Source organism: Enoplosus armatus, chromosome 2 (assembly GCF_043641665.1).
Source record: "Enoplosus armatus isolate fEnoArm2 chromosome 2, fEnoArm2.hap1, whole genome shotgun sequence".
NCBI lineage: Eukaryota > Metazoa > Chordata > Actinopteri > Centrarchiformes > Enoplosidae > Enoplosus > Enoplosus armatus.
Window position 1 is genome coordinate 352,231 of NC_092181.1, and position 27,681 is coordinate 379,911.

At 39.2% G+C, this 27,681-nt stretch overlaps 1 protein-coding gene across 1 annotated transcript in view; it reads left to right on the forward strand.

Moving 5' to 3' along the window:
* The first annotated feature begins 2,158 nt into the window (after positions 1-2,158).
* Positions 2,159-27,681, forward strand: part of LOC139296676 (zeta-sarcoglycan-like) — a 137,961-nt gene continuing 112,438 nt past the window's right edge. The window contains exon 1 of the mRNA XM_070919152.1: positions 2,159-2,368. Coding sequence (XP_070775253.1) covers positions 2,159-2,368 — 210 coding nt within the window. The remainder of the gene's footprint in view (positions 2,369-27,681) is intronic.

The following is a 27,681-nucleotide window of genomic DNA, read 5'->3' on the forward strand; positions in this document are numbered from 1 at the left end:
CCAATGCTCTCTTCCACAGCAATACCCTACTATTGATTCATATGCATTGTATCTGCACACACTAAACAGACCAAAAAGTGAAACAGATGAGCCAGAGAATGTCGTAGGATCATTTCTTTATGGTTCTTTAAACATAACGCCCTTTCCACTTGACATTAATATGTGTCTCATATCCAGCTTGTGCCTAGATATTAATTAATTGGATTGCAATTAGACCAAATATTGAATGCATATTTTCTATGCACATTAAAAGTAGCTTCATCTTTCCTTCACCAAAAGAAGCAGATTGTGATATACAGTATCATATCCTTTCATCACCTCCTTTTAAATCTGATATTAAATTCTCCATTATTAGCAAATATATCGCTCTGCTAAAGTTTTGATCATTGTTATACATGGACTCATTGAACTCACTCTTCATAGTTAATGCAGCCAAATGTATTTCTGTGCACCTCCGGAGATGTTTTGGTTGATTGGGTCTTCATTGCATCTTGGGTGCATTTCTGACTGGATTTGATGTGTTTTTGCTCTGTCTTATCACAGTTCAGCCACCCAGTATCTCTTGTTAATTCAGGTGGAAAATGTCTCCTCGAGTGTAAAGGAGAACAAACCACTGTGTTAGATTCTATAACACACAACCACACTGTAGGGCTGGTCAGACTGGTGTTGTTGGAGTGAGGTTATGAGCTTTTAGTTGATTATTCTAGGACTCTCACATGGGAGGGTGGGATAGGTTAGCCTCGGGTTGCCTATGACCGTTTTCTGCTTAGTGAGATGCTGTTAATATCATCAAAGGTACTGAAGCTTTTTGAAAAGATAGGGGACTTAACCATAAAGTGATTAGAACCAATATATTTTCACTATTAAATAGGATGGGAGCATATTAAAGTCGGGCTACAATATCTTTGGTCAGATTGTATATTCCCACAATATCCATACACAGCAATCTAAATCCTAGTTAAGTTTTGAAGGTGTTTATGCATTGTCAGAACATCAATAGCTCAATAAGACCTTGGGTTTTGCTTTTTTGTGTACAAGAAACAGGACCCATGTGGCGACACAGATTACAGGTTGATATTTGCTCCTGATACTCTTCCACTGGAAACCCAACAAAACCTGAACAGGCCAGGTCTGCATTTTCTTCTCTTTTTTTTCTGCAGGCAAAGCAAGAGTCAGCATTTTTGTTTCCCATCAAGGCTTGTTGCTATCATCATATGAGACTATATGGAGAAAAAGCATTGCAGGGGAGGAAAAAAAATCAAGTCTGTGAGGTGTTAAGGTCATGCAGCCTCAGCAAATAAAGACATAATGTGTGTGTGAGAGAGAGACTGATAAAGAGAGAGAGAGGTGCAGAAGTGAGATAGGAAGTGAATTAAGGAGTGAGAGAGAAAATTTGAGGTAGATGGAGCAAGGTAAGGAGAGTGAGAGAGAGTTAGAGAGTCAGAGATGGCCAGATATAGTAGTGCCTTGCAGCCAGTGTCCATATCTCTCGCCACCAATGACTTCTCCTGCTGCACTACAACTAATGGACCCTGTCCTCCCGCCGTCTTATCTGCCCCCCCCCCCTCCATCCTCCCTTTCTATCACTGACTACTCGATGCTGTGCTATCTCTCCACTTCACCGCTCCACCTCTATCTTATTTTTATCATCCTTTGGTCTTTCTCGTTTACGCTCACCCCTGCTTGCTCACACTTTGCTCCTATCTTTCTCTCTCTTTTTCCTGTTGTTCTGTTTTTCCTCTTTATTTAATACTATTTCCATCCTCCCCACCACAATGACCAAAACCCCCAAAGTTCATCCTCTCCTCTCTTTGCCTTACATTAGTCTTCACTGCATGGATGGAGAAAGGGAGAAATAAACATGACATCTTTTCTCTGTCTTTTTCCCCTTGAAATATTTACTTCTACGCATGTCTAGTATCTGTGCAGAGCTGAACAATTGTTAAGTGAAACTACTAAGGTAATCTCAGTTGACAAATGATGACAAGTGACTCATCTGTATTTAGAATTAATAAATTATATATTTCAGTTAAGTTATTCCCTCAAAATCAGTGCGCCGTGTTAAAGATGAATTCTTAGATCAAACTTTAAATCGAAGAGAAATGTCTCATAAAAAATGTGCGATTACATATATTCTCCATATTTGTGTCCCTTTCAGATGACCCAGGAGCAGTATATTCTTGCGGCGCAGCCTAACCCGCTCCACCAGCGTGGGGCGTCGGTGTGCGGCGCCCAGGTTTACCCAGCAGTGGGAATCTACGGCTGGCGGAAGAGATGCTTGTACTTCTTCATCCTCCTCCTCCTCGTCACCATGATCGTCAACCTGGCGCTGACCATCTGGATTCTCAAAGTCATGAACTTCACTCCGGTGAGAGGCGTGTATATGTCATTAAAGTGCCAGGGTGTTATATGGTTTTTTGTTTATGTGAGAAAGCAATAAGATGTGGTTTAAAAGGTTTGCTGTAATGTAACACAACATGAGAGTGATGATAAAATCAACAGAGGTTCAACGGGAGAGAGTGTGTGTGTACACATACGCATGTGTGTATACTAGTTGCACCAATATATCAGGTAGATGTTGTCTTTGATTTAAAACGATAGTGTCCAATTATTAGTTAAATTATTTGAAACTTTTTAATAATAAGATTTTTTCAGTAATTCAGCAACCTTTCTTCCTTTTCTTCCTCATGTTATTCTTTTTTGTGCACCAATTCACGACCATGTTTCTGGAGAAAAATGTGTTAATATTTTTAATGCATTTTTTTAATTTTGTCCTGTCCAAATTAAGACTTGCATTACAAAATGAGCTTACTTCAAAGTTCTTTGTTCAACAAGGGGATGTTACACATCGTCCATACTGCCAAACTGCTTTGCTCGCCCTCTTAGGCTCTCCGGTGGTCTTGGTTTAGCTTTGGCTTTTTTGTTCCATGGCCTGTTCACTTTTAACTGATAAAGACCTCAAGTGGAAGTATGAACTATTCCTCCTGTCTGTCAACAGCAAAGGCACGAGAACTGCCATCTTTCCCTAACTTTATCCAAGCAGATGCAGCCATATCATTTATTTTTGTAACCACATGTATCATACAGTCTGTGTTGCTTTGGAAGGCAATGGCAAAGGACGTATTTGTTGTTTAGGTTGGTGGTTTGATGGCCAAAAGGCTTTTGCAGTGACTCCACTGCCATTGAGGAATAGCCTCTGTGAAACACTGAAATCAGCTGATTCAGTCAAAATACTCAAAACTCATCTCAAAACCTGTTTTTATTCATTGGCATTTCAATGTGGCTGACATGCTTTTTTTATGCTCTATTGCTCTTATTTTGTGATTTTAACTACGTCCTTGTTCCCATTATGTTTTGTTATTACTTTTGATGTCCAGGCTATGCCTCCTTTCGCACTGCTTTGTAAGCAACTTTTTGGAAAGTGCTTTGATACACAATGGCTTTGTGCTTTTAAATGTCAAATAAGTACATTTGACTTGACTGAGAGGGAAAAGGAACAGATAGTGAAGCAGTGACATCCACTGTAGGTAATACTATAAAAGTGTTAATTTTATAAATATTGAACATTAGCACAAAATAGTATAATATATATATATATATAACAATATTTATGCTATCCATCCCTAGTCAATGCTTCCCTCTGTATATGTTCATACATCTTTTTTTCCAACCTAGACTTTCTGAGCATGTCATCCAGGAGTTACAGCATCCATACATCTAACATCCCATATTGCCTTGGGGCTCAAGGAACTCCTGTGATAGTATATATGCAAATTAGGCAGAATTTGACCCCTGCAAACCTCTGGTAAAGCCTCCCCACATCATGCCTTATGTTTCGAGAGAGACTTCAGAATATAAGAGAGGTGGGGGGAAAAGATAGCTAAATATGCCTGAGGGCTAAGCATGAAAGAGCACAAGATATTTCATAGGCGACATCCTGGTGTGTGAAAAACAGAGACCGTATAAGAGACAGGCAGAGTTATAAAGGCAGGGAGGGAGTTGAAAAAGTTTAAAAAATAAATAAATAACAGTGCATGAATAGAAGTACAGAAGTTAAGTAGAGAAACTGTTTTTGTTATATTCGAAGTGCGTATGATACATGAAATGATAATAATGCCCATGCATTTTTCATCAATGCAGAAAGAAGTGTATGATTTGCATTGGAGTGTTGAGTATGTATGGTGAATACTGTATAGAGAAAGTTGGGAAGATATGAATGTAATTGACATTATTATGTCATATGCATGATATAACAATAAGCAATTCTGTCTGCTAGGCCTTACAATTCTTAATGAACTCATCTACATTCGTTGCTTGCATTCATCAGTAAACATGTAGTCAGTGAAAAGGGACTTCAGACATTTTCATCATTTGACCTTGACCACAGTGTTACCTATTTTTAATCAATCATTCAAGTGGTTTTCACAAAATGAAAAATGTTTTTTTTAAATGCAGGAAGGGGACATTTTACAGATGGTTCTTGAATGAAGAACACAATCTGAGTACCCTTGCATGTCCTGCAAAAAAGTCACATATATGCACATTTTTTCATTTTAGTTGCATTGAAAGAGAGATGAGAATGTGAGAAAGAAACAAATATGTAAAATAGACTCCTGGGATGGCAAGAAAAAGAAGGAAGACACAATGATGCCAAAAAAAAAATGTGCTTGACCTTTCTCTTGGGCCCTGTTGTCAGCTGTCAGACTTTAGAGTGATCTTGAAATAAATATTGTACAGATTAATATCGTGTGTTATCCTGCAACAGAGTCCCTTCAGCCGCTTGGCTATTAATCTAATCACTAGCACAGCTGCATGGTGAAGTTTGAAAGAGAGTAGCTGGCGGGAGAGATCAGTATGGTTGACAGAGAAGGGAAAAACAAAACCAAAAAAAAAACAATAAGATGAGCAGAGAAAGACTGGATTGTTATGGAGGCCTGGAGGACGGAGGGACACGGAGTGGGGATGATGGGGTGAAGAAGAGATGAAAATAGGAAAGAAGGGAGAGGGTTGATAAGGTTGAGTAAGTGTCTGTCTACACATGGTTTAAATATAGTGTCTGAACATCCACGCTCTGCTTCTCCCTCCTGTCCTCCGCCTCTGGGGTCCTCGGAGACTGGGAGAGGTGTCTATTTCACTGCCCCATGGAGGGGAAGTCAGTGGATGATAACTTGACGGAGACAGTCTGGAGTTTGAGTAGCCGTGTGAGGTTGAAGAGGTCATCACGATACATTCACATAAACATAAAAATTTTCCACTTCGGAGGATGAGCTGAAGATTGTTGTGTCTATGCACTATACATATCACTGAAAGCCATGTAGGGTGAAGCAGTGACTTCCTTTATTGGTGAAGAATTTATGTGTGAAAGGAACCATGATGTCCATGATTAGCCAATATGTCAGACATGCTCCATATGTCATATGACAAAAGGATACAAGTGGTCATTTCAGCTTAAATTCATCACAGTAGACATTATTACCACCCAAACATATAGTTTCTTTTGAACCCCACTCTGGCTGCTGCACTGGTTAAACAAGCATGCAGTGCATTCTCCATACACACTTACTACTTACTTACCAGAAAAACACTGGGCTCAACCTTGTGATGAGCAACATATAAAGAGGACGCCATACCCGAGGATTATTTTCAAAGCTAAATTGTTTTATTTACCAAAAAATACCACAAGTTTACCAAAACTGCAGGCGTTGGGAGGCCTGGCCAAACCCCAAAAACAAAAGGATGAGGGAAGACACCATCAGACAACATGGAATTCAATAAAATTCAACTTGGCTCCTTTGTCCTTTCCCTAGTTTCATTATGATTTTTTAACTTTTATTTCTTTTGAGAAAAAGTTTTTGGAGCCACAGTTTTAAAGAACAAGAGAAGGCATACTTTTATTTGGAGCTGTAGATGTGCACAATGCAGAGCAAACTACTGGAGACACAAAGCACCAGTCCTGTTATCATGTATTGAGTTCATTGGAGACCTCTAATCACGCATTAACATACGTGCACATGAAAAGGCAGGCTGTCGTTATCCTTTCACTCTCCCCATCTGTATCGGTCTGGCGTGTTTACCTTCAGCACATGATCAACATGTTCAGCTCCAATTGATTGGCCTTTTTTTCTACTTTGCTGCACATTTGTTTTCTGTTGCAATCAACACAGGTGCAATTGTTTCGTCTGACGTGACTCTTGTGCATGGTAGCACATTTGCATTAAGTAATTTATTTCTCAATTTACTGTTGTTGCACTGCTTGTTGCCCCTTCACACCTCTGATGCAAGGGCCTCCTTGTGTAGCAGGTTTCCATCACAAACACCCAGCTACTCATTATAGCTCATCATTATCATCATAGTCTAATTTAAAGGCAAAGAACATTCAAAATAAAATCTCTCATACATACAAACACACAAACACAAATGCAGAACTACATTTCCCTTCTTCATCATTTCTCATTTCACATGCGGCTATAGGGAGTAGCTTCGTCTATGGCTCCACGATTGTCATTTCCATCGACACCATTCAAATCACATCTAACCAGCTGCATTGTAATGAAGGCCTTTCTCAAACTTTTTGTTTTGTTTGGAGTTACCAGATGCGATTCCCATTGTGATGGTGTGGGGAGAAAAAGAGATTTGCTTTTGAAGAGACAGCTTTGGCAGTAAATTGGAGAGCAGGGACTTGTGGGGATAGGAGTTTACGTATGTGTGTTTGTGGGAGAGAGAGAGAGAGAGGGAAACTGAGAGAGAGTATACGTACATGTGCCAGCAATTATTCGGCAATTGTTCATGCTGATGTGTGTGTGTATGTACGAGTGTGTGTGCCTTTCCATGTTTGTGTCTATACACACATTTGTGTGTGTGTGTGTGTGTGTGTGTGTGTGTGTGTGTGTGTGTGTCCTCCCCTGAGCCCTTTGGGCTTTCACTGCAGAGAAATTCAATTTCAGTTGTCACTCACCAATCAGCCTGCCTAATTCCTGGTCTGGACTAAACTATGATGTGTGTGTGCGTGCATGTGTTCGTGTGTGTGTGTGTGTGTGTTAAAGTGTGCAATTTGTGCAATGTGTGTTTATCATCTCAATACCTGCTCAATCCACAGTGTTTTGGCCTTTCATAATGAGGTTTATGGTGTGCTGCTCTGCATCCTGGCATGGCCTCTTACAATATGTGCATATACTGCTCCTCTTGTATACTGAAGTCACAAACTAGATGTGATTTATCAACATTTAGAATTGTGTTTACACTACAATAAACTCTGCCTCCACCATCACAATATGGGTGTCAAACTTTCCTCAGTACTTACGGGAACATAGCAGTATCTGTCTTTATAGCGAAATCTAAACTCCAAGGAAGAAAGACTCCTCTGTTTAACTTTGTGCACTTTTAAAACTTAACCACATCAAACTTATAAATAGCACATTAAAGTGATAAATGGGAGAAGAATAACAAGAACACTGCCGGTGGTCTGTAATTCCTTTGGGTATTCTTCGACATAGGTGACGATGGTAAACTTTTACTGGCAGTGTGTGAAGTGTGCTTTTTTATTTTTAAATCCTGATTGGCTGCCAACCAGTGGGGCATAAAATAAAACTTTATTCTTGTGGTTCTTTTCAGATCAGAGTTACAGGGTGCTTTAAAGACGATAAAACAACAATTGGAAAATCAATAAAAATGACCAACATTAATTAGAAACGGGGTTATGGCTGCGTAAAATAGGGTTGCGACAGGGAAATACAACAGGAATAAAACAGGCAAAAACAAATCTGGCTTATGAGTAGCTCATAAAACTGAGGCAAGAGAGACGGATACGGTCAGTTCTCATGACTACAGGTCAGTGTCTCAGGAACTGGGGTTCAGGTGACTCACCAGCATCCTTAATGATGTCTCACAGGTTTCTATAAAAATGAACAATAATTGAATGTTGCTCTTCAATTCACCAATCCACCAAAGAACGTACACCATCTAATGTGACTTATATTAACCTTAAGCCTCATATGCTGTGGTTATATAAGTACACTGAGATATAACCTGAATAAGGGCAAAAATTGACTTTCTTGCTGTGGCAAAAAGTAAGGACCCCACCAACCAATAGGAGCTGGATTAACCAATCAGCTTGCTTGATGCTTTGGTTCCCATGATACCTTGATGAGATTTGAGAGTGATGTACATCAGCTACTCTGCGAGCCTGTGCAACCTACAGTTACCCATAACACATAAACCTGTATAGAACCATCGCTCTAGCATAACTTCTCAGTAGACAAAATTATAAATTCTATAAATTATAAAGTATAAATTCATAGTGTGAATTTGCATGTTTGCCTCAATGTGCACCTTTTATTTTCTTGGAGATGTCCTTAATTCAGCTCCAAGGAAGCAAATTATTGTAAATGATATTTGTATTGAATTATACTAAATTGCAGTGAATTTCACTGCAAATCCAATTCAACATTGTAAATGTCATTATCACAATTCAAAATAAACTGTTGTTAATGTGCACTTAAAAATCTGTTACCGGCAAATGAACTGAGCATTTTACCAAATTAAAATGTCAAGGTAATTTAATTCAGCACATTTCTTACTACCTTACTGTTTCCTTACAGATAGAAAGTACCAATACTGAGCTGTAAAAACAAGATATTATGATGTTTTATGCCAAAGGAGATTAAACGGAAGAGAGCAAGGAGAAAGATCCAGCTTTCTGCGTGTAGAGCATTTACTCACTGCTGTTTAGTGGAAGATTTGAATTTGTCACTTCCTTCAGGCAAATAGGGCGATAGGTACATGATCTCAATTAACGGATGGAGTGCTCTTCGCTGTCACAGCTGCTCTTGAGATTTATGTTGAAGAAATATGTGTATTTTTACATAAAAGCCTTGCCTGGTGTAACTTTAAGCTTCTTTACAAATAAACTAATCTGAGAGATCGGTGTGGTAAAGGCAGAGAGAGAGTGGAAAACAGAGAGATTGGAGTGAGGGAGGCGAGCAGGGAGGATGGTGAATGATGCATGGAAGAAGACAGAGGAAAAAGGGGGGAGAGGGAATGATGGGAGTAAGTGTGTGTGTGTGGTTTAAATAGTGTGTCCCATCATCTACGCTCAGCTTCTCCCTCCTGTCCTCTGCCTCTGGGGTCCATAGGGACTTGGAGAGGTGTCTGTTTCACTGCCTCATGGAGTGGAAGTGAGTGGATGATGGGCTGGCAGAGACAGGCAGAGTGTGCAGTTTGATGTGTGGCTGTGGGAGTGTTACGAGTGTTCATCGAGGGACTGTCACCTTCACCATCTTCTAGTTCAGGGCCCCTTCAAACCTACGGTCCGTGAGCTGATGTTTTGTTGTATCTATACATTGTTTCACTTATGCGTTAATTTGTCAATTTTACTCTTTAAACCATAATTTATCAACTATATACAGTACATAGTTTGGTTTTCAAGGATAAACTACATAGGAGGATAATAAACCCCTGTTTTAGTCAATTAGTGAGTCTGTCCTCAAACAATTATCAGGCAACTTAATTGCATCGTCATTACCTAAAATAGCATGATTGAATATAAATATGGGAGCAAATTTGCCCATGCTGTTAAAAACTTGCATTTAGTTTAGTATTCCATGTAAAACAAGTGAGAACATCTAGTGTTATTTATTGTGCATTACAGGGAATTATGTATTCTCCATTACCATGCACTTAATGTGAGGTCAGTGATTAATTTGAGGGTGATGAGCAATAGTGCCTGAAAAAAAACGATGTTGTAATTTAAATGCTCATAAGTGTATTATAAGTATCATAAAAATGGTTCACCCAGCATAGTAAATTCAATCATAACTCATCGTCTGTGTTAAAATGAAATCCATCATAATAATATATATATAACCAAGTATGTGACCACTGCATGGATTAGGTTAAAGGGCATGACATGTCATAATGTGGTAGGTCACATTTACTGTTCTTTTTCAGTATGAGTGTGTTTGTTTGTGTGTCTGTGTGTATGCTGATGTGCATGACTGTCTGTGTGTGTGTGAGAGAGGGAGGGTAAAATGTGCTGTTGAAGGCAGTATGAGCTCCCAAACTTGCTGTACTCAGCTCCTCGTCTAGACCAGCCACCGTTATTATGGCTGTTCACACCTGCAGTCTGTAATTTATTGCACACGCACATATACACACACACACACACACACACACACACACACACACACACACACATTTTTCTCACTTTGTCAGTAACAGTGCTGACCTCAGATAATGGGAGAGTCCAGCGTGAAATACTCTGTCCTCATGTGTCACACATGCACATGCACACACACACGCACACACACAGTGGAGAGGGCTTAATGTGATGTATCCATCAGACTTAGAGTGCTGACACACCTGATGTTAATCGCTTGAATGGTTAGTGCACACACACACGCAAACACACACATAGCTGTGCAAACACACAGAGACACACGCACACACAGAAAAAAAAGAGAGACAACAGAAGGCTTTGATATTTGAGTGATTTGAGATATATATTTTGTGTGAATGAGAGTTATACTTGATTGAGTTGATTTTCTCACCAATTTAACAACATGCCAGACTCTGTTCATTACGTTGGAGACTTAATGATGCCTTGATTATATTTTTATAGGAAAATCCATATGGTACCTGAGAGAAGAAAATAAGTGTTAGGCTCGACTAACATGCAACGGATCTCTTAAGCAGCTTGTATTTAAATTTAATCTCAACTATTTAATTACAGGGTTGGACTTTTGTATTTAGGTTGAAACAGATTATCTGACTAATATGTCACACCACATGTGTAGATTAATGCCGAATGGCCATGTGGGTCCTACTTAATCTTATAAGGTAATTGATCATGTTCTAATAAGACCAACTGAAAGCCTACTGTTGGTCTTATTAGAACATCATCAATACGATACACATAGGAGCATTGAATTTTCCATTTTTCCACACATTACACTGAGCTCAGTGGATTTCCCTTTGCCTCCAGTTGGACTTAGCTTATACACGGTTTGCAATGTTGAATAACTGAAGTGTTCTGTAGCTTCCTCAACTGACTTGGACCCTGATGTGGCTGTAATTATCACCACCCCTTCAATGGTGCTGGAGACTGGACAAATGCAAGGCTCTTATGACCACAATCAATTGCAGAAGCACAAAATGTCTTCCCTGAGGTATTGACAAGCACCTGAGATATTGAGAGATTTTTAATTTTACCCTGAAATTAGAAAGCTATCCTGTCATGTTAATGAATTTCAGATGAGGTGGTGGTTTTGTAAGATTAATGGAATTATTATTGTGGCTACAGTACAAAATATTATTTGGTAATACTGTAATCATGGAGCAAATATATTGTAGGTAAGACAACACAGGTTTTATTGATATTGATATGCAGTATCTCAGGATGTCTCTGCTCTTCTTGTACTGTCAAGGTGTTATCCTGTGGAGTTTTTCACTGCTAGTGGAGCTGAATATCAATGTTTTAATGAGCGAGTCCTTTTATTGTTTGTGTTTTGTCACACAAATACACCAGTTATGTGGCCAGTTTTGTGCAAATAAAATGGGAAAAGAAGACAAAGCATGTAGTAAAACATCCAAAAAGGCTTTGCATATGTTTCATCAACTGGGAAATGATTTGAACGTTTTTGTTGAGCCTTATGGATATGTACTATGGAGAGAAACAACACCAAAATGTTTGCATTGAAAACTCTGCCTTTAACCCTGAATGTCCTCCAAGCTCTGAAGAGTGGTGATGAGATTACACGGGCAGTGATAGCCAACCGGCCGAGTGTCACTCAAACTCAAAATTCAAACAAGACATCGCAGCACCACCCACACTGTTTGACTGACAGATGATCTCTGAGGAATGCAGGCCAAAACCAGCTCAGCAATGAATATATATCACCAAAGAGAAAAGGCACAAAAAAGGGAAGGATTTCCACTTTAAATCTCTGTCTGCACAAAACAAAGATGTCTTTTTATGGAGTCAGCAACATTTTCAGTTTAAACTCACTGAGAGAGGCAAGAACTTTAACATTAAATCACTTTGATATGTATTTCTGTGCATCGACTCAAGGGTATTTGTGTGTGTGTGTGTGTGTGTGTAAGACAACCAAGTAGTGTCTGGGCGTATATGTGACACCTAAATCTGAATCAGTCAGCACTTTAGTCCTATTATTTCCAGTGGCAATGTGTCAAATGTTGATAAATAAAGAACACACACACAAACACAGACAAACAGCTGACCCCCTGCCAGTTTGTACAGCTCTATAAGCTCACTGTGAGTGTGTGTGTGTGTGTGTGTGTGTGTGTGCGCGTAGCAGGAGGTGTTCAATCCAGTGTGTAAGTGTGTCTGTACTGTATATGTGTGAAGGCAAAATATCCATCAGTCAGCAGTTTTAGCCTTGTTATCTCCACTGGCACTCTATCAAAGATGTAAACAATGATAAATAATGAACACACTCATCTTAATGGAGTCTCTGTGTGTGTGTGTGTGTGTGTGTGTGTGTGTGTGTGTGTGTATGCCTGTTGGACAAGAGACTGTATACTGTGTTTAGACAATCAAATGGAATATTTGTTTGTGTGAATGTCTTTAGGGATATACATAGCCGTTGCTTTCATGCTGAAATGGCTTGTGTGTGTACGTGTGTGTTTGTACATGGGATGCTGAGGTTTCATTAGACATGAAGACTTAAAGCAACATTATGTAACCATTACCTTATACCTTAAAATAACAGCTGCAATATCATTTAGATGGTACACTGATTGGTAATAGGGGGAATGGCGCTTCTTTCATTCCCACTCTGCGGCCCGAAGGCCTTTTCTTGCACTATGTAACTTGGTTGAACGGGTAACATCTCCCGCGAGTAGTGCAAAATGTTTTATGGCACTACGCCACACATGGGTCTAGCTCAGTATTCTCAGTATGGACATCATGGCAGAGGGGAAGAGGACATAGACGGAGGAAGCTAAGAAATGAAAAAGAGAGAGTGACAGAGCACTATTACTGGTAAGTAATAGCTGGCTTGCTATGTCTTGTATTGTTGCACTTGCTTGATGTTTGGCTGTGTTAGCAAAGTTGTCAAATTGCTAGTTTTTGATCATGAGCCAAGTCAGCACACCAAATCCAAATCCTCCAGCTTGTCAACAAATGCATGTGCACAGCTGTCCATGAGGGTGAAATGCACTCCAAAAACTGTAGGGGTGCCAGGTAGCATAAAGTAACAATTGTTGCATAAAGTTGCTTTAAAGAAACTTAAATCACTCCCAACACAAGCCTCTGTGTGGGCATCGTCTTTGCGTAGTTACTCTCATTTATAGTACATATTTACATTTTTGCATAAGTCTCAGTTCATTATACATATTCCCTGTTTGCTTGCTTCTTTTGAAATAAAAAGGTTTAAAAGTGTTTGTTGGAGCAAATGAAGCAAGGGTGGTCATGCATTAGAGGAGAGAGGTGGATGAGATGAGATCTCTCTTGCACAAACAATGTTTCTACCTTCACTCTGCAGTATTGATGTAGATAATGATTGCAGTGAAGGCCAGGGATGTATGAACACACAGATACACGCTCACTGTATATGTAGCTATCTTATACTCATCTTCAAATAGCCACTTTGTGATGGCCCTTAGTTCAAAGCATTCAGCTGTTACTCTGATTCTGCTCTCTGAGTTAAAATGCCCAAGTGAGTTGTTCAGTCAGAGAAACCCTTGCCTCAAACCTCTTTAAGCTTCCATTCTGCTGCAGCCTATAACAATATGTGAAATGATAGTTATATGCTGTGATTAAATGTGATGTGGGTATAATGGAAAAGCAAAAGAAAAGCTTTCACATACAACCTTTTCTAAGCAGTACATTAGAAAATGTTGCTTACAACACAATGTCAGACCACTACTGTTTTTACATGACCTTTTGGTGGTAGGACATTGTAGTTATCATTTTTCATCAAAGGAACATAGATTTCAGGGGACTACTGCCTGCTGTATTTTTGTTTGAATTTCCGTTCATTGCTTCGGCCACTAAAACACATCTGCATTTCAATCTCACGGTGCCAACGATTTCACTCGTAAGACATCTTCATCCTTAGAGTAATTTTCATGTTTTTTCTGTGTAGTTACATGTTAGATCGGTTAGCATGACAGATGTCTGTCTCACTCTGCTCGCCCTAGCACCATTTCCTCCTCGGTATACTCTCAAACCAATGTGGAACAGCAGTCATTCAGTACAAAGTGTAATCATCTTCTTGATGGAGCTCCACATCATGGTATATGCTATCTGACATCTTCTTGTGAAAGAGTCATTACTTCGCAGAGTTGCTAACCACTTTTTGTTCGCTAACTAATATGCAGGTCTTCCATCATCCAGCACTAGCGCATATCTGAGTTTGACGTGGAGGAACAGTGCATTTATGTGCTGTCGTGTAGGTAAATTTGTCTTCATTGTATGTCTTTCTTTACGCATTAGCAGTATATAAACACTGGAAAGATGGTTAACCTCTTCGGCTTTAGACTAAGCCATCTAAAACCTACAGGGAGCTCAAGTCCTTTTATTGTTTGGACAGCCTTTACGGATCATATGTATTCCACAAAGAGTTAAGATGCTTTCTCTGTTCTATTGTGCATTAAATGATTACTAGAGGAGATGAAACTCTAATGATCCCCGTGGGGAAATTGGATCGTTGCAGCGGCAAATAAGATACAGCAAAGAAAAAGACCAGGTTATAAATAAGAATAGAGCAAATGAGGTGATATCAAAAATAACAAAGCAGACAATTTCAACATTACAACATATTCAGTGCAGTCATATGAATAATAATATATGAATTCCAGCATAATACAAAGAATATGGATAAACAACATGCTATCAAAGTATATGAACAAAATATGCAGGAGGAAGAAAATCATGGTCTCTTCTGTACAATATGTATCAGAAGATTAACATGAATTTATAGAATATATATCAGAGAATCAGGTGCAAGGCTGCATATCCTCCAGAATGTATGAGTCAATGTGAGCTGAAGGGATGAAAGAATTAATTCAGTCAACAGTAATGGACCAAGCTTTAATGTTACAAATCAGTGCTTTCACACCATAATAGTCTTCATCTGGTTCACTGAATTGCTAACACAGTTTAAAAAAAATTAAAAAAAATTCTCTTATAGTGGTGTAAGACTAGTGTGTGGGCCCTGGGGTGGCCATTTTAGTTGTCATAGTACATACTAAGTCAACTGTGCATGCAATACTGTAATAAAGGCTATTATAGTAGAAACACTGATGCTTGCTCTATTTTCTAACAGTAGTGTAATTCTTTCTTTCAGTCTTAAGTATTGTTCTGTGCTCTCTGCAAGCTGGTGTTGTGTAGAAGTCCCGTCCATATGTGTTTCCTCTCACCTTAACCTGCACCCATCCCCCAACCAGTCAATTTCTGAAATGCTTAACCATAACCTAACCTAAGCCCTAACCCCACCCTCCAAGGGGGACACTGCGGGAAACACAATTGTAACGGAAGGGAAACACTATTCGAGTGGGGACTGGACTTCACGCTGTGACACGACTGTATAATTAGAGTGGAGTGTTCCTGTATTTACAACTACTCCAACAGAATGATATGTCTTTTCTATAGCAGAGGCATTACGTCAGTTTTAGGAGTTGTAGTCTCCCAGTTAAACCTTCTTTTGTATCTATAATTTCAGTTTATAAACTTAACAGTTTTCTCAGTGTGTCAGACAGATATTTAATCAACATTTTAGTAAATATGACAATTGATGACAATCATTTCTGCATCTCTGTGGTGTTACACTGGTACAAAATTGGGACTTAGCAGTTAGTAAAATCAATGAATTAATTAACACACTTGCAGATTCTGTACTTTTATACATCTTTCATGTCTCACCCTGTATGATTTCTTTTTCATGATGTGTTTTGATTTTTTGCCTTTATTGGATAGTGACAGTGAAGAATTACAGGAAATGCGGTGGGGGTGGGGGACATGGGCCGCTGCGGTAAGGAGGTATGTGGTGCGCACTCTACCCAGTGAGCTACCAGGACGCCCTGGTCTGTGGGACTTTCACATATAAATGAACGTCAACATTCACGCTGTTGCCAAACGACTTCACACAATTCTGATGAAGCCAATCTCTCTGTATTTCGAAGTACAGAGAGTTTTTAAATCTGGTGTCTGTGGAGACATTTCTGCACTGCTGCACCAGAAGTGCAGAAAAAAAGCTGAATTGGCGGGCAGTTAGAATGCGTAAATATAATACATCCATGGTAAATACAGAGAAACAGAACTGTGATTTTTGGTAATTAGTTAGAGAACGCAACTCCGGGCCATGGAAAAACCTGTAGGCATACGCAAGAAGGGGGAGACAAAAGTTCCACACTCCAGCTTTAAATAAAATGAAGAATTTATACTTTTATAGCCACATTTTTGTTCTCACTGGCAAATGAGCACTGGGGAAGTCAAGACTTTGATTTGCTTATAGATTATTAATGACCCCTTCTCCACCACTTACCACTGAATATCCACACATTCACTTCTGAACAAATTCATGAAGTTACTGCAGAGCTGAGACATTTTGACTAAGAATAACTGCTGCAGATTAATAAACAGATAATATAAAATGCAGAAATACATAACAACACTGTTGCCTTTGGATCAATCTGAAGCAGTCTAAGTATTTCACCCTCACCTAATGATAATAAACTACAATGAGATTCGTTAGTCATTGAATTTCAAGAGAAGAGAGTCTAATCTAGTCTAATTGGGGAAAATCAACAGTTTCTTATACCCACAGAAGTCATTCTGCTTTCAGCTCGAAACACAACTGAATAACATGTTGAAACATGTTTGACATTAACAATGTTGGTGTCAGTCATAAAGAACATGTGTAATTAGTTGTTCTACAATAACATTTAAGACATTACCCATACTTGGGTCCAGAAATGGTGACATCAGAATTTAGAAAGTCAAAAATAAAATATTGTACTTCAAGTTACTGACTAAGACCAAAAGTAATTTACTCCCTGAGGAAATACACCAGTCACAAGTGTACAAAAGGTACGAGGTAACATGGTTTATTTGTATAGCACCTTTCAACAACAAGGCAATTCAAAGTGCAAAAGAAACACATGGCAATATAAAATCACAATATAAAAAGACAGTTTTTTTAAAAAGAGTAAAACAGAATAAAATAGAAGATAAAAATGAGCCAAAACAGAATATCACAGATTAAACAGAAGAATAAAAAATGCAGTACAGCTACAGTGCAGTGAAAGGTATTAGCGTAAATACATTAATTGGCACAAAAGATGAAGTAGAGTGATGACACTCACTTTGGGCTATCAGAAATAATCAGTATTTACACTGAGAAAAATAATTTAACATGCATTAAATTCACCTCGGGTCACCACTCTTAGAAAAGGAAAATGATTGCCAATTCATTAATTCAGTCTAGATCTGGAGGTGGTGTGAGAGCTTGACTCATAAACTGTGACCGCAGTACTTCATACACACAAACCACGTAATCAACTACTTTATTAATGAAAGCTTTATTTAACTACTAACTGCACACACAGCATTTTTGTAATGGGCATCCAAATGAATGAATAAATGCAATGATGACTGAAGCAAAGATTGCAGTATTCCCATGGAGCGAAACTTTACACCTCCCCCTGCTGAGTCTCTCCTGTCGAGTTCTTTTTTTGTCACACTTTTGTTTTAAAGAACAAATAATACATACACATATCTAATTCTCCCATCTTTGAAAGCTCGGCCTTCAAGGCTGTTGGGGGGAACAAACACATCTATGCCACTGAGTAACACCTGATAGACAGTTGTGATTGGCACATGAACAATAATTATGCACAATGTCTGCCCTCATGACAAGTGAGGTTACATATAAAATCAGCACATGCATATATCTATATACTGTATATACATATATGTATACATATGCATAGAATCATCAAATGAATCAGTAAAATAAAATTAATACATGTCATATACTGTATATGTATCATCGGTAATTTTCCTATTGTGTTAACTGAGCATACCATATCAATTAGCAAACATTCACTTTTGAATTACACCATCAGTTCCTTTGTTCTTTGTTTCTCGTGGAGCAGTTGCTGATGGACTGTGGGGGTATTGGCGATTACCAGGTCGGTGCTGGGCCTGTAAGAGGCACGTCCTGTGAAAGCAGGTTGCAAATTGCAGGTTGGTTGGTTTAGGTTCATCACCAGTTGGAACTAAGCATTCCTTTGGTCACCCTCTGTGAGTTCCACCGTCCTGTTTCTTGTAAACCTTTGGCCTTGTAAACAGGAAGGGTAGCGAATATTTACTCAATTCTCTGTGGAGGGAATTAAATTCTGGTTGCTACAGTATGAATAAAAAGTCCCATATTTAATAAAATGCAGTGGCAAACAGAAAAGCCCATTTTTAAGCCCTGATTTAAAAGAACTGAGAGTTTTTAGTTTAGTTTAGTCAGATAGTTCAAAAGAAGCACATTTTCCATAGGATATCTGCTTGCACTGGATATAATTATTAAACAAAATGGCAGCTCCACCTCCTTTCTTAAACACTCAAGCTTCTCTCATAAAAATGCATTCTCTGACAATCTAAAATTTGTGACACAGCTGAAGACAGACTGTGGGTGACAAGGACTTGATGTCAAATTTGATAAATCTTTTGCATCGTGTTCATTCTACTACTTACCAAAACAGGAATAAGGACATGAAGTCCAGCTTGCCTCCTGGCTGTTTGTGGAGGCCTCTGTACAAGGCGGTAGGTCGTTGCCCTATAGGAGAAGTAGGGGGCGTATTGGGGGTAGTAGATGTGGGTCAGTGTCAAGGGAATCCCACCACACTCTTACTTGACTAATAAGCCCCCCCACCCCCCCACCCCACACACCCATTCACATGACACACACCGACTCACAAAATCTTGCAAATGTACACAACAATGATCACAAAAGCACATCCAAACACACAAAGTCACCCATACACAGACATACAGCCACAAAACACTGATATTTGTGCACCCCCGCACACTCACAGCCACATACACGCACAACACACACATACAGCAGTTGTCTCTGTGAGTGATGGCCTGTCGGTCCAGTTCAGTCTCAGGCCTGATGGTCTCAACTGGTGTTGATTCACGCCCCACTGCTCTGAAATGTGTGTGGATAGAAGGCACTGGGTTGATGTGTACATTGTTGTGCCATTTTAAAGACAATGTGTGCATATCCATCTGTGTATGTCTATCGCAAGCACACACACATAAGGACCACCAAGGTTGTCTCACACACAGCTGACAGTCTACTGCCCTGCCCTTACTCCTCTCATCCAATGTGTGTGTGTGTGTGTGTGCAGCACTTAACTCACAGCTGCAGTGTCTCTGCTCTTCATGCAGCAGAGCTGTTGTCCAGAGTCCAGCAATATTTATGTCAAAAGTAATTGAAGAACTTCATTCAAAATGCGGTGCATCCATTTTTGAAAAAATATCACCTGATGTTCTTTTTCCAACATTTCATCGAGGTGGGAATTGTGTTCTCCCAGGAGCCATTACAAAGCAAGGGTCTTAAGATAGAAAGTAACTTAACAGTCCTCTACATTCTGCCAGGGTCCAATATTTCAGCAGTGGGTTTCCCCTTTCCAAACGATTCTATACAGTTCAAATAGGTTCACATAAAACCTTTAAACCTTTCACAGCAATCATTTTACTGTAAACAGCGATTGAAATATTGTTTATGTGATATGATGTTAACGCTATGACCAAGGCAATGGTCAAAAATTTATCACCAATTACTTTGCTATTTTGATATTTAATCATGTCATTTTAAATAATTTGTTAGGCATGAATGCCAAACATTACTGGTTCCAGGTTGTCAAATTGAATATTTACTGTTTTTTTTAGTCTTCTATGATCGTGAATCGAATATCTTGGGTTTGGTCTGTCAAAGCAAGCAATTAGAAAAAGTCCTCTTAGACTCTGGAAAATGTGATGAGCATCAATCAGCTGATTTATCAATAATAAAACAAATCACTAGTTGCAGCCCTATCATGTGCATAGTTTTGACATGCAGTCTATACTATGGTGATGTGTAACTGTTGTTAAAGTTGGAAGGAACATCATGAACAAGATACCGTCAGATACAGTTTAGAAACCCCAGTTTAAAACCTCACTTGGTGCCTTGAATTTAGTGTGAATTTAAAATTTCACCCAAATTTAAGATGAATAAGAAGCCTCAAATCCAAGGTTTTGTTGACAATTAGCTTTTATACAAAAAACACTGAGGCAGAGTGATTCATTATTTTTGACGCACCTTCAAGAAGCAGACAAAAGTTAATAAAACACATTGTCATATTTTTCATTATTGTACTGTAGTTCTGATATTTTGGAGGACACCAAACAAAAATTAAGGGAAATAGCACCTTAAGTTTAAGTCCACAACAGTGCAAAGAGTTTCCCTCTCAAAACCTTTCTATTCTCGAGAAGCCATGGCTGACAAAATATAATTAGAGGCATGGCTAAGTGGGTGACTTGGTTGTAAAGATGCACAGTACTGATTTTAAACACAGCTCCCACAGTAGTTAATCTAGCTCTGCACAATAGAGCTTGCCGTGACATTGTTGCTCTGCAAAAAAAAGGCTGTTGCCAGCGTGGGATAACAACCATGTTTATATTTAAATGAAAGTGTATACAGAAACACACACAAGCACTGGGACAAAGATGTTTTTCTCTTCCATGTGTAAGCCAAAGCATCTGCTGTGGTCATGATCATTTTATATTGAGTTTCATGATATGCTTTTGCCATCTGCTGTCTTTTATCTTCCTATTGCATTCTTCATCTCTCCTCTCTCACCCAGCAACTTTAATCCCCCCTCACTTCTGCCTCACCACCCCCCCCCCCCCCCCCTTCCTCTCCTTACTCCTCTTTTCTTCCCTCTTTCCTCTTCCCTTCTAGGGCCCCATGGTAGATTCCCCTCTTCTTCCTTTCATGCTTAATCTTTTCTTGTCTTTTATCCCTCATCGTTCTGCTTTTTCTCCCCTCGACGTTCTTGTCTTTGGAGGCTACCCATCCTCTGTGGAAAAATATGTGTGTGTGTGTGTGTAGGGTAGATTGCCAGACTTCCTGCCTGAAAATCAAAATATAACATTTCCCGGTCCTCCTCCTGTTTTTCCTCCTCCGTTCTCTGCAAGGAAGAAGAGGAGGAGAGGGGAGAGTTATATGTGATATGCCCTCTTCTGGTGGAGGAGAAGACTGGAAGATGAGGGGACATAGGTGATGAGGTGATGTATAAGACAAAATTAAAGGAAAAGAGAAAGGAGCCATTTTAGAGAACAGAGGAAGTAGGGGGAGAGGGGTGAGGAATAGAAGAGACGATGAGGGACAGGAAAGAGAGGACTAAAGAAATACAGAATGGAGGAAGTGAAGAGAACTAATGATAATTGGTGGATGAGGGGAAAAGAGAGAAGATGGAGAGACAATATAAGATGAAATGATGAGGGAAGATGAAAAGTTATAAAAGTGATGATCTGATTGCATCTATTGTATCAATGGAACAAACCCTGAGAAAAGATTACAAAGCATTTGATTTCAACTGGCTCTGTAGTCAATTTCCTCTGTGCTTCCTTTGTTTTGCTCACAAAATACACACCTGCCTCTGCTGTGCAGAGAGTTTTGCCCTGCAGGGTCTACCTTTAAAATTTGGGCTTTAGCCTTTTTTAGAACATACCTTTTACCAAAAAATAATAATTGCAATATTATTATTACAATTATTGTCCAGCATACTGATTGATATTATGCAATATATGCATTAGCATAATCTCCTCATATGCAGCACTTTGCAGCTACTCTATTTGTTCATCACGTGGCTCTTGAATGTAGCAGGCCAACATGGATAAATCCATAAAACTATTGCCAACCAGAAGATCCTCTGTGCATATGCATGTTTTTAATTTACACTTCAGCTACAGTATGAACAAAAAATCCCACAAAGAAGCCCACAAACAGAAGAAAAAGAATACTTGATTTCTCAATGACGGTGTGAAACTCACAAAACCTTGTCTAAACTTAAGCCACTAATATAATGAAAAAAATGTGTGTGTGTGTGTGTGTGTTTGTACGTATGCTTCCTCTGGGTTAATTTGATAACTAGTACACATAAAAATGTAGCACTATGACCAAACAGTAATACTGTCTTGCGAGACAGATGCAGGGACTTTGCCATTGTTTAGAAGTTAGTGAATTGATCTCCTTACCACTGATTCATTTGTAACATTTAAAAGTAAGAAAGAAGAAAAACACTTTAATTGCAGAAGACAGGTGATTTCTAGATACTGATGATAGATGGCTAAAAGAATGAAGGGATGGTGTCATCATGGGGAATTCCACCTCTTCTTTTGTCTTTGTATAGAAGGGTAGGTTGACATTTATTGTCTATTGCTGCCTAATGGGGATTCCCTACATTTGTTGGGAAGCTGTATTCAATCACAGTTGCTGTGACATAAAGAGAAGGGAGGTTATGCCCCATGGACCATATGTGAGCACATTAATCATCCAATCTTCTTATTTATTCCATTTCAGGTAATAACCCAGTCTCCTTCATTCCTAAGTTTTGAGGCATGTTCCTCAGAGATCCTTACATAACAAGAAAATGACTGTCATTTAATGAGTCAGAATGACATTATTTGTTTAAGGATATGATGGTGATGTAGCACATACAGTATGTAGAGACAAATCATAAAGACACAACATGACTGGATGGCATAGCAACCAATGCAGACATAAAACTGTATGTACTGTGAATTATTAGTGATTGGAACCAATGTTTGTCACCAATCAGATTGCTTGGGTGGAACCACCTGTTGTATAACAAACGTTAAATGTGTGTTTATAAATCTGTTACTGTCAAACGTGTTAAGTGACGCTGGATGCGGAAGGTTAAGTTGATAAAATTACTGTTTACAGGGGAGCTGCTTGTGTCATCAGAGGAATCCTCCTCTCTCTGTCTCTAATTTATCTTAGTTTCGCATTGTCACAAAGGCTGGATGGTAACGTTCAAAGGGAGAATTGATCTTATATTACAATGCAAACTTAGTACAATGGACCTTGAAAGCACTGTAGAGACAATACTGGAAAATCACAATAATGAGGCCAAATGGCCTTCTGTGAAATGGAAATGGGAAATATAAACCAGCCTAATGAGTAGTCTTTATTTTTGATCTGATATTGGGGACCAATCTATTCTAGTATGGTCTTGTATTGGAAAAAGATGAGCCCTTCTTGGTTACATAATCGAAATTGGGCTGGTGTTTTTCATCCCCTCTGGAAACCAGGCAAGGAGTTGCCCTGTTTAATTCTGCAGTGCAGCACTTGTTAACCCTGTCCTCAAGTGACACCTGTCCTGCTGTTTTTGCTCCAGCCATGTTCTTACACATCTGACTGGGTTTAGTGCTGCACAATTCTGTAGCACAGTGATTACAGATTACTGGGCTTAAAACTCTGTAAAGGAGACATGGCTAAACCTGTGTGTTGAAGTGGAAACCAGGCTAGTTCTCTTTGGATCTGTGTTGGAAAAGAGGCTTGCTTATCTTGCTTGTGTGGTCCAAACCAGGTTAGCCCTGCTTGGCCCTGTAGTGGAAATCAAGTTTTTCCTAGTGCAATAAAGCCTGAGTGACTGTTGATGTCCCAGCATTTCAGCCCCACTGAAACAGGATTCTCCAACATGGTAACTTCCAGTGATTAAAGTTTTTGAGCTGCCCCTGCTTCTAAAATGGCCTGTGCCGGTCTGACTTTGCTGCAAAACAATACAGTATAGGGCAAACAGCATATTTGCCATTTGGAAAGGACCTTGGAGACCAGGCATTTTCATTTGACAGATACAGATGATAAAAATACTCCCCTGTGACACCCAACAGGGAGCATCTTGCCATCCAATTTCTTACCATTTCAGACAGAGAGAGAGAGGAAGGAGGATCCTTCTTGACACCTGCTGGCATCATATATATTTTCTTTTACGTCAGATAGAAAGGGATACTGACTACTGAGTGAGGGATTGAAAGAGGTTATGGATAAAAAAAGACAGGGATCGACACAATCTTTGCAAGGTCAGACAGAAAAAAACCTTTGCAACAGTCCCAGCAGGAGGCCTCTGTACATGTATCCCCAGAGTTCCTGTGTAAGGGAGCCAACCTTGACTATGGTACAGTATCTTACATACCTTCTGTTTATCAAGTAAACTGCATATAACAACCCGGGAAATCTTCCTACTATATAGGTTGAGGTAACAAACTACTGTCACTGTTCTTACAGGAGCTATTTGTACTTTAGTAAATAATCTGCGAAATAACAGTAGTTCTGCATGAGTTGGTATACTTGGCTTTCTTTCCAGGTGTACTGCATACTGCCATATTCTGTGTCCCTTGATAGTGGCTGTTGTTCTGAACACCTGCCTTACTGACACCTTCTGTTAGGTATTTATATGTCAGACACCTGTTATTTGCTTATGTGGGCAGAGTCACAGTTGAATATCATCAGTACCTTGGAGAGAATCCCCACTGAAAACAACAAACAGCGTTAGGTTATAACTTAAATATAAAGGCCAGGAATTAAGCAAAAGCCAGTTTTGGCCCACAAGAGGGGAGCCTAGATATCTCCATTGGCCACATAGTTCTTTATGTCGGGTTTGAATATGAATCTTCATGGTATCATTTTATTTTCACAGCCATTCTTCAGTAGCCAGTGAAGAGTGACAGGAAAAGTGTGAAAGGAGGGATGTTATGCTGCAGAAGTCATGAACCGCTTTATAAACTTTGGTGTCATCAATCTGTATTATGTGCCTTTTAGGGAAGTCACAGCAGCAGAATCGAAAAAAGTCATCCTGCTCAGTCTGGCAGCACATTCTGCTAAGCCTGCAAGGCTGCACGTTTTTACACAGCACACATTATAACCAGCATTTCATCAATTCAGTATGTTTATTTATTTATTTTTTTGCAGTGATTGCAATCATCAGACTAATCTGGAAGTTACACGACTAGTATGTCAAAACTATTTCCTTGAAAACTTAACTCTCAGTTAATGAAGAGCTGGTTTTTGATAGAAACAACCTCAATTTATTAAGTCTGAGGTGGGGCACTGGATTTATATAGTTTACTGTTGAGAACAGCTCCTTTAGCTTTTGCATCTAACATTGAGAGTAAATGATACCTGATTTGCCAGCTACAATTCCATGCTATAGTTAGAGGTTAAATCAAAGGTTAGCTTACAAAGTAGTTTATGAATAAGAACATAACACTGACGTGTCTAAAACACTATTGCAAGCACCAATCACCTTTTCATTTAGCAGTTTGTGTCAATCTACATAATGTATGTATGTCTTTTGCCTTCTATAGCCTTATGTTGATGCAGTTTTTCTGTGTTTGGCAGATGTTCTCATGATGTTATCATTCTGTGAATGACTTGGTAGTTTTTTGAGTGATGCATTTAGATACATGACTTCTTTGGAGCCCTTTCATAAAGCTTTCATATACTGTAGAAAACACATCTAATGTGACCTTTACTGAATCAGTTCAATCAGTGTTTGACCCCATTCGTGTGAAACCTTTGTGACATGTTAACCACATCACTGCTAAACCATATCCTTATAACCAGGCTGAATTGCCATCTTGTTCCAGTCAGCCTGGCGTTGTCTTAATGTTAGCTGACTTTTTTGTCATACATCTGTGGCAAGTGACGTACGTATGTGTCCCATCAACATCATTTTCGTTCAATACATATGTTGCATTAGTGGTTGCTTGGAGCAGTTAACATTATATAGTATTTTTCATGAATGTAGCTAGGTAGCTAGCTAGCATGAAGAAAGATGACATCACCCTTCTTCCTCCCATTTACAAAGCTCTGATTGGTCGACTGTTTCTCCAACTGGTGGATAAAGCCATCAATTGACTTAACATCAGACCGACTAGAATCACTGAACAAATGTATGGTGTGGGCAGTGATTCAGAGGTCTGAAACCAATCTAGCTAAACTACAGAAAATATATTACACAAAATAAGCACAGAATAAAGTTCTGGTAAGAGTTTAATGTCTCTCAGTATCTCTGGCGAAAATGGTACTTATGTTCCTCTGAAAGCTCACTTGTCACAGTGCTGATTGTCTTGGTCATAGCTGATGACCTGCTGATGAAATGTTGCTAATTGGCATCCAACCTAAACAAGATATTATGATTATGATGCTTTAGATGTGAAATTCCTTTTCATGAGTCACAAACATTATTTGTTTTTTGTTTTTTTTGTCCTGCTGAGTCACAGGACACTGTGAATCTAGTTTTCACACAAACATAGACTGCAATGGTAATCTCCCCATTTACAATAATAGACAACCAGCCTTCAGCCTGTTCCATCAGTCTCTGGGGATTACTGCAGGTTAATTGAACATGTTAAGGTCAGATGGAGCTTATACTTCTGCCCAAAGTATGCTGATAACAGCCATCACTCAATCTGCATGTGTATGTAAGCTTGTGTGTGTGTAAAGGCGAGAGATATAGTGAGAGAGAAAGAGAGAGAGAATGTGACATCTCTTGCCTCCTCTATGAACAACCTCCTCATTATTGCTGTAAAGGTCTTTCTGGTTGTTTTGTTCGTTCATTGTCACTGGAACAGACTCCAGGCTGGATTACACCACCCACCGCCTCCAAGAGCAAAATTACATGCCGCCGCTGTTTTGTTTTACAATCACACTGAGGGACAAAATAGATACAGCTAGAAATTTAATACCATCCACCAATTGTTTCCCATTTGTCAGAGGAATCTCTTTTAAATGTCCACAAGACCGTGTTCCAATAGATTTACTCATTCTACAGTATTCGTTTTATTGCCATCTGTGCCTAACGAGTGGACAAAAGATGAGTTTTGTTTTCTCTGTGACAAGTAATGTAATTGATTTTTGTTGTCAGCAAGTAGACAATTTGTGAACAGGAGATGAGATGTGTATGATTTGTTTGTATGTGAAAGTAAGTAAAGATTCCAGCTATGAGACAACATCAGCACCTTTTGTGGGAGGTGGCATACTGTGTGCCATGAAAGGTGAACAAAATTGCACAAGCTAGTATAAACAATATTGAAACTATCCACACCAGAGAGAGATATAGATTGGTCAAACTGCTATTGATTGTTTGATGACACTTGAGACAAGATTTCTTGGGGTTGGTATTTAAGTAAGTGGTGTTTGATTTAAAGAGGCGTGGCCCTCTTAATTTTTAAAGTTAAAAGATTTCACGATGATGCTGGGAAATGTGGGGCTAATTTCAGTAACCTTATACACTACTGGGTAGCTTGTGAATTCCCCCCAGGGATCAATTAAGTTTTATCTTGTTTTAACCTATAATAATACATCATTATTGATTTGTTCTGATATTTTGTATTATCAATCTGAATCTGCAAACGAACTAGTAACTAAACTACTGACTTTTGTACAGAGCTTTCTCTCTAGTCCCCAGCACAGACACACAAAGTTTAGCCGCTGAGGACACAGCTAAGGGTTGGCTGGTACCAAGCAGGACCACAGTAGTGCGGTGCAGCGATCATCTGCTGTGAGCACGGCATGATGTGACTAAAGCGGACCAAAATGGGCCAATGGAAAAATCCTATAAAATTTCAACTGTGCAAGTTAAACTTTACTTTTTCTT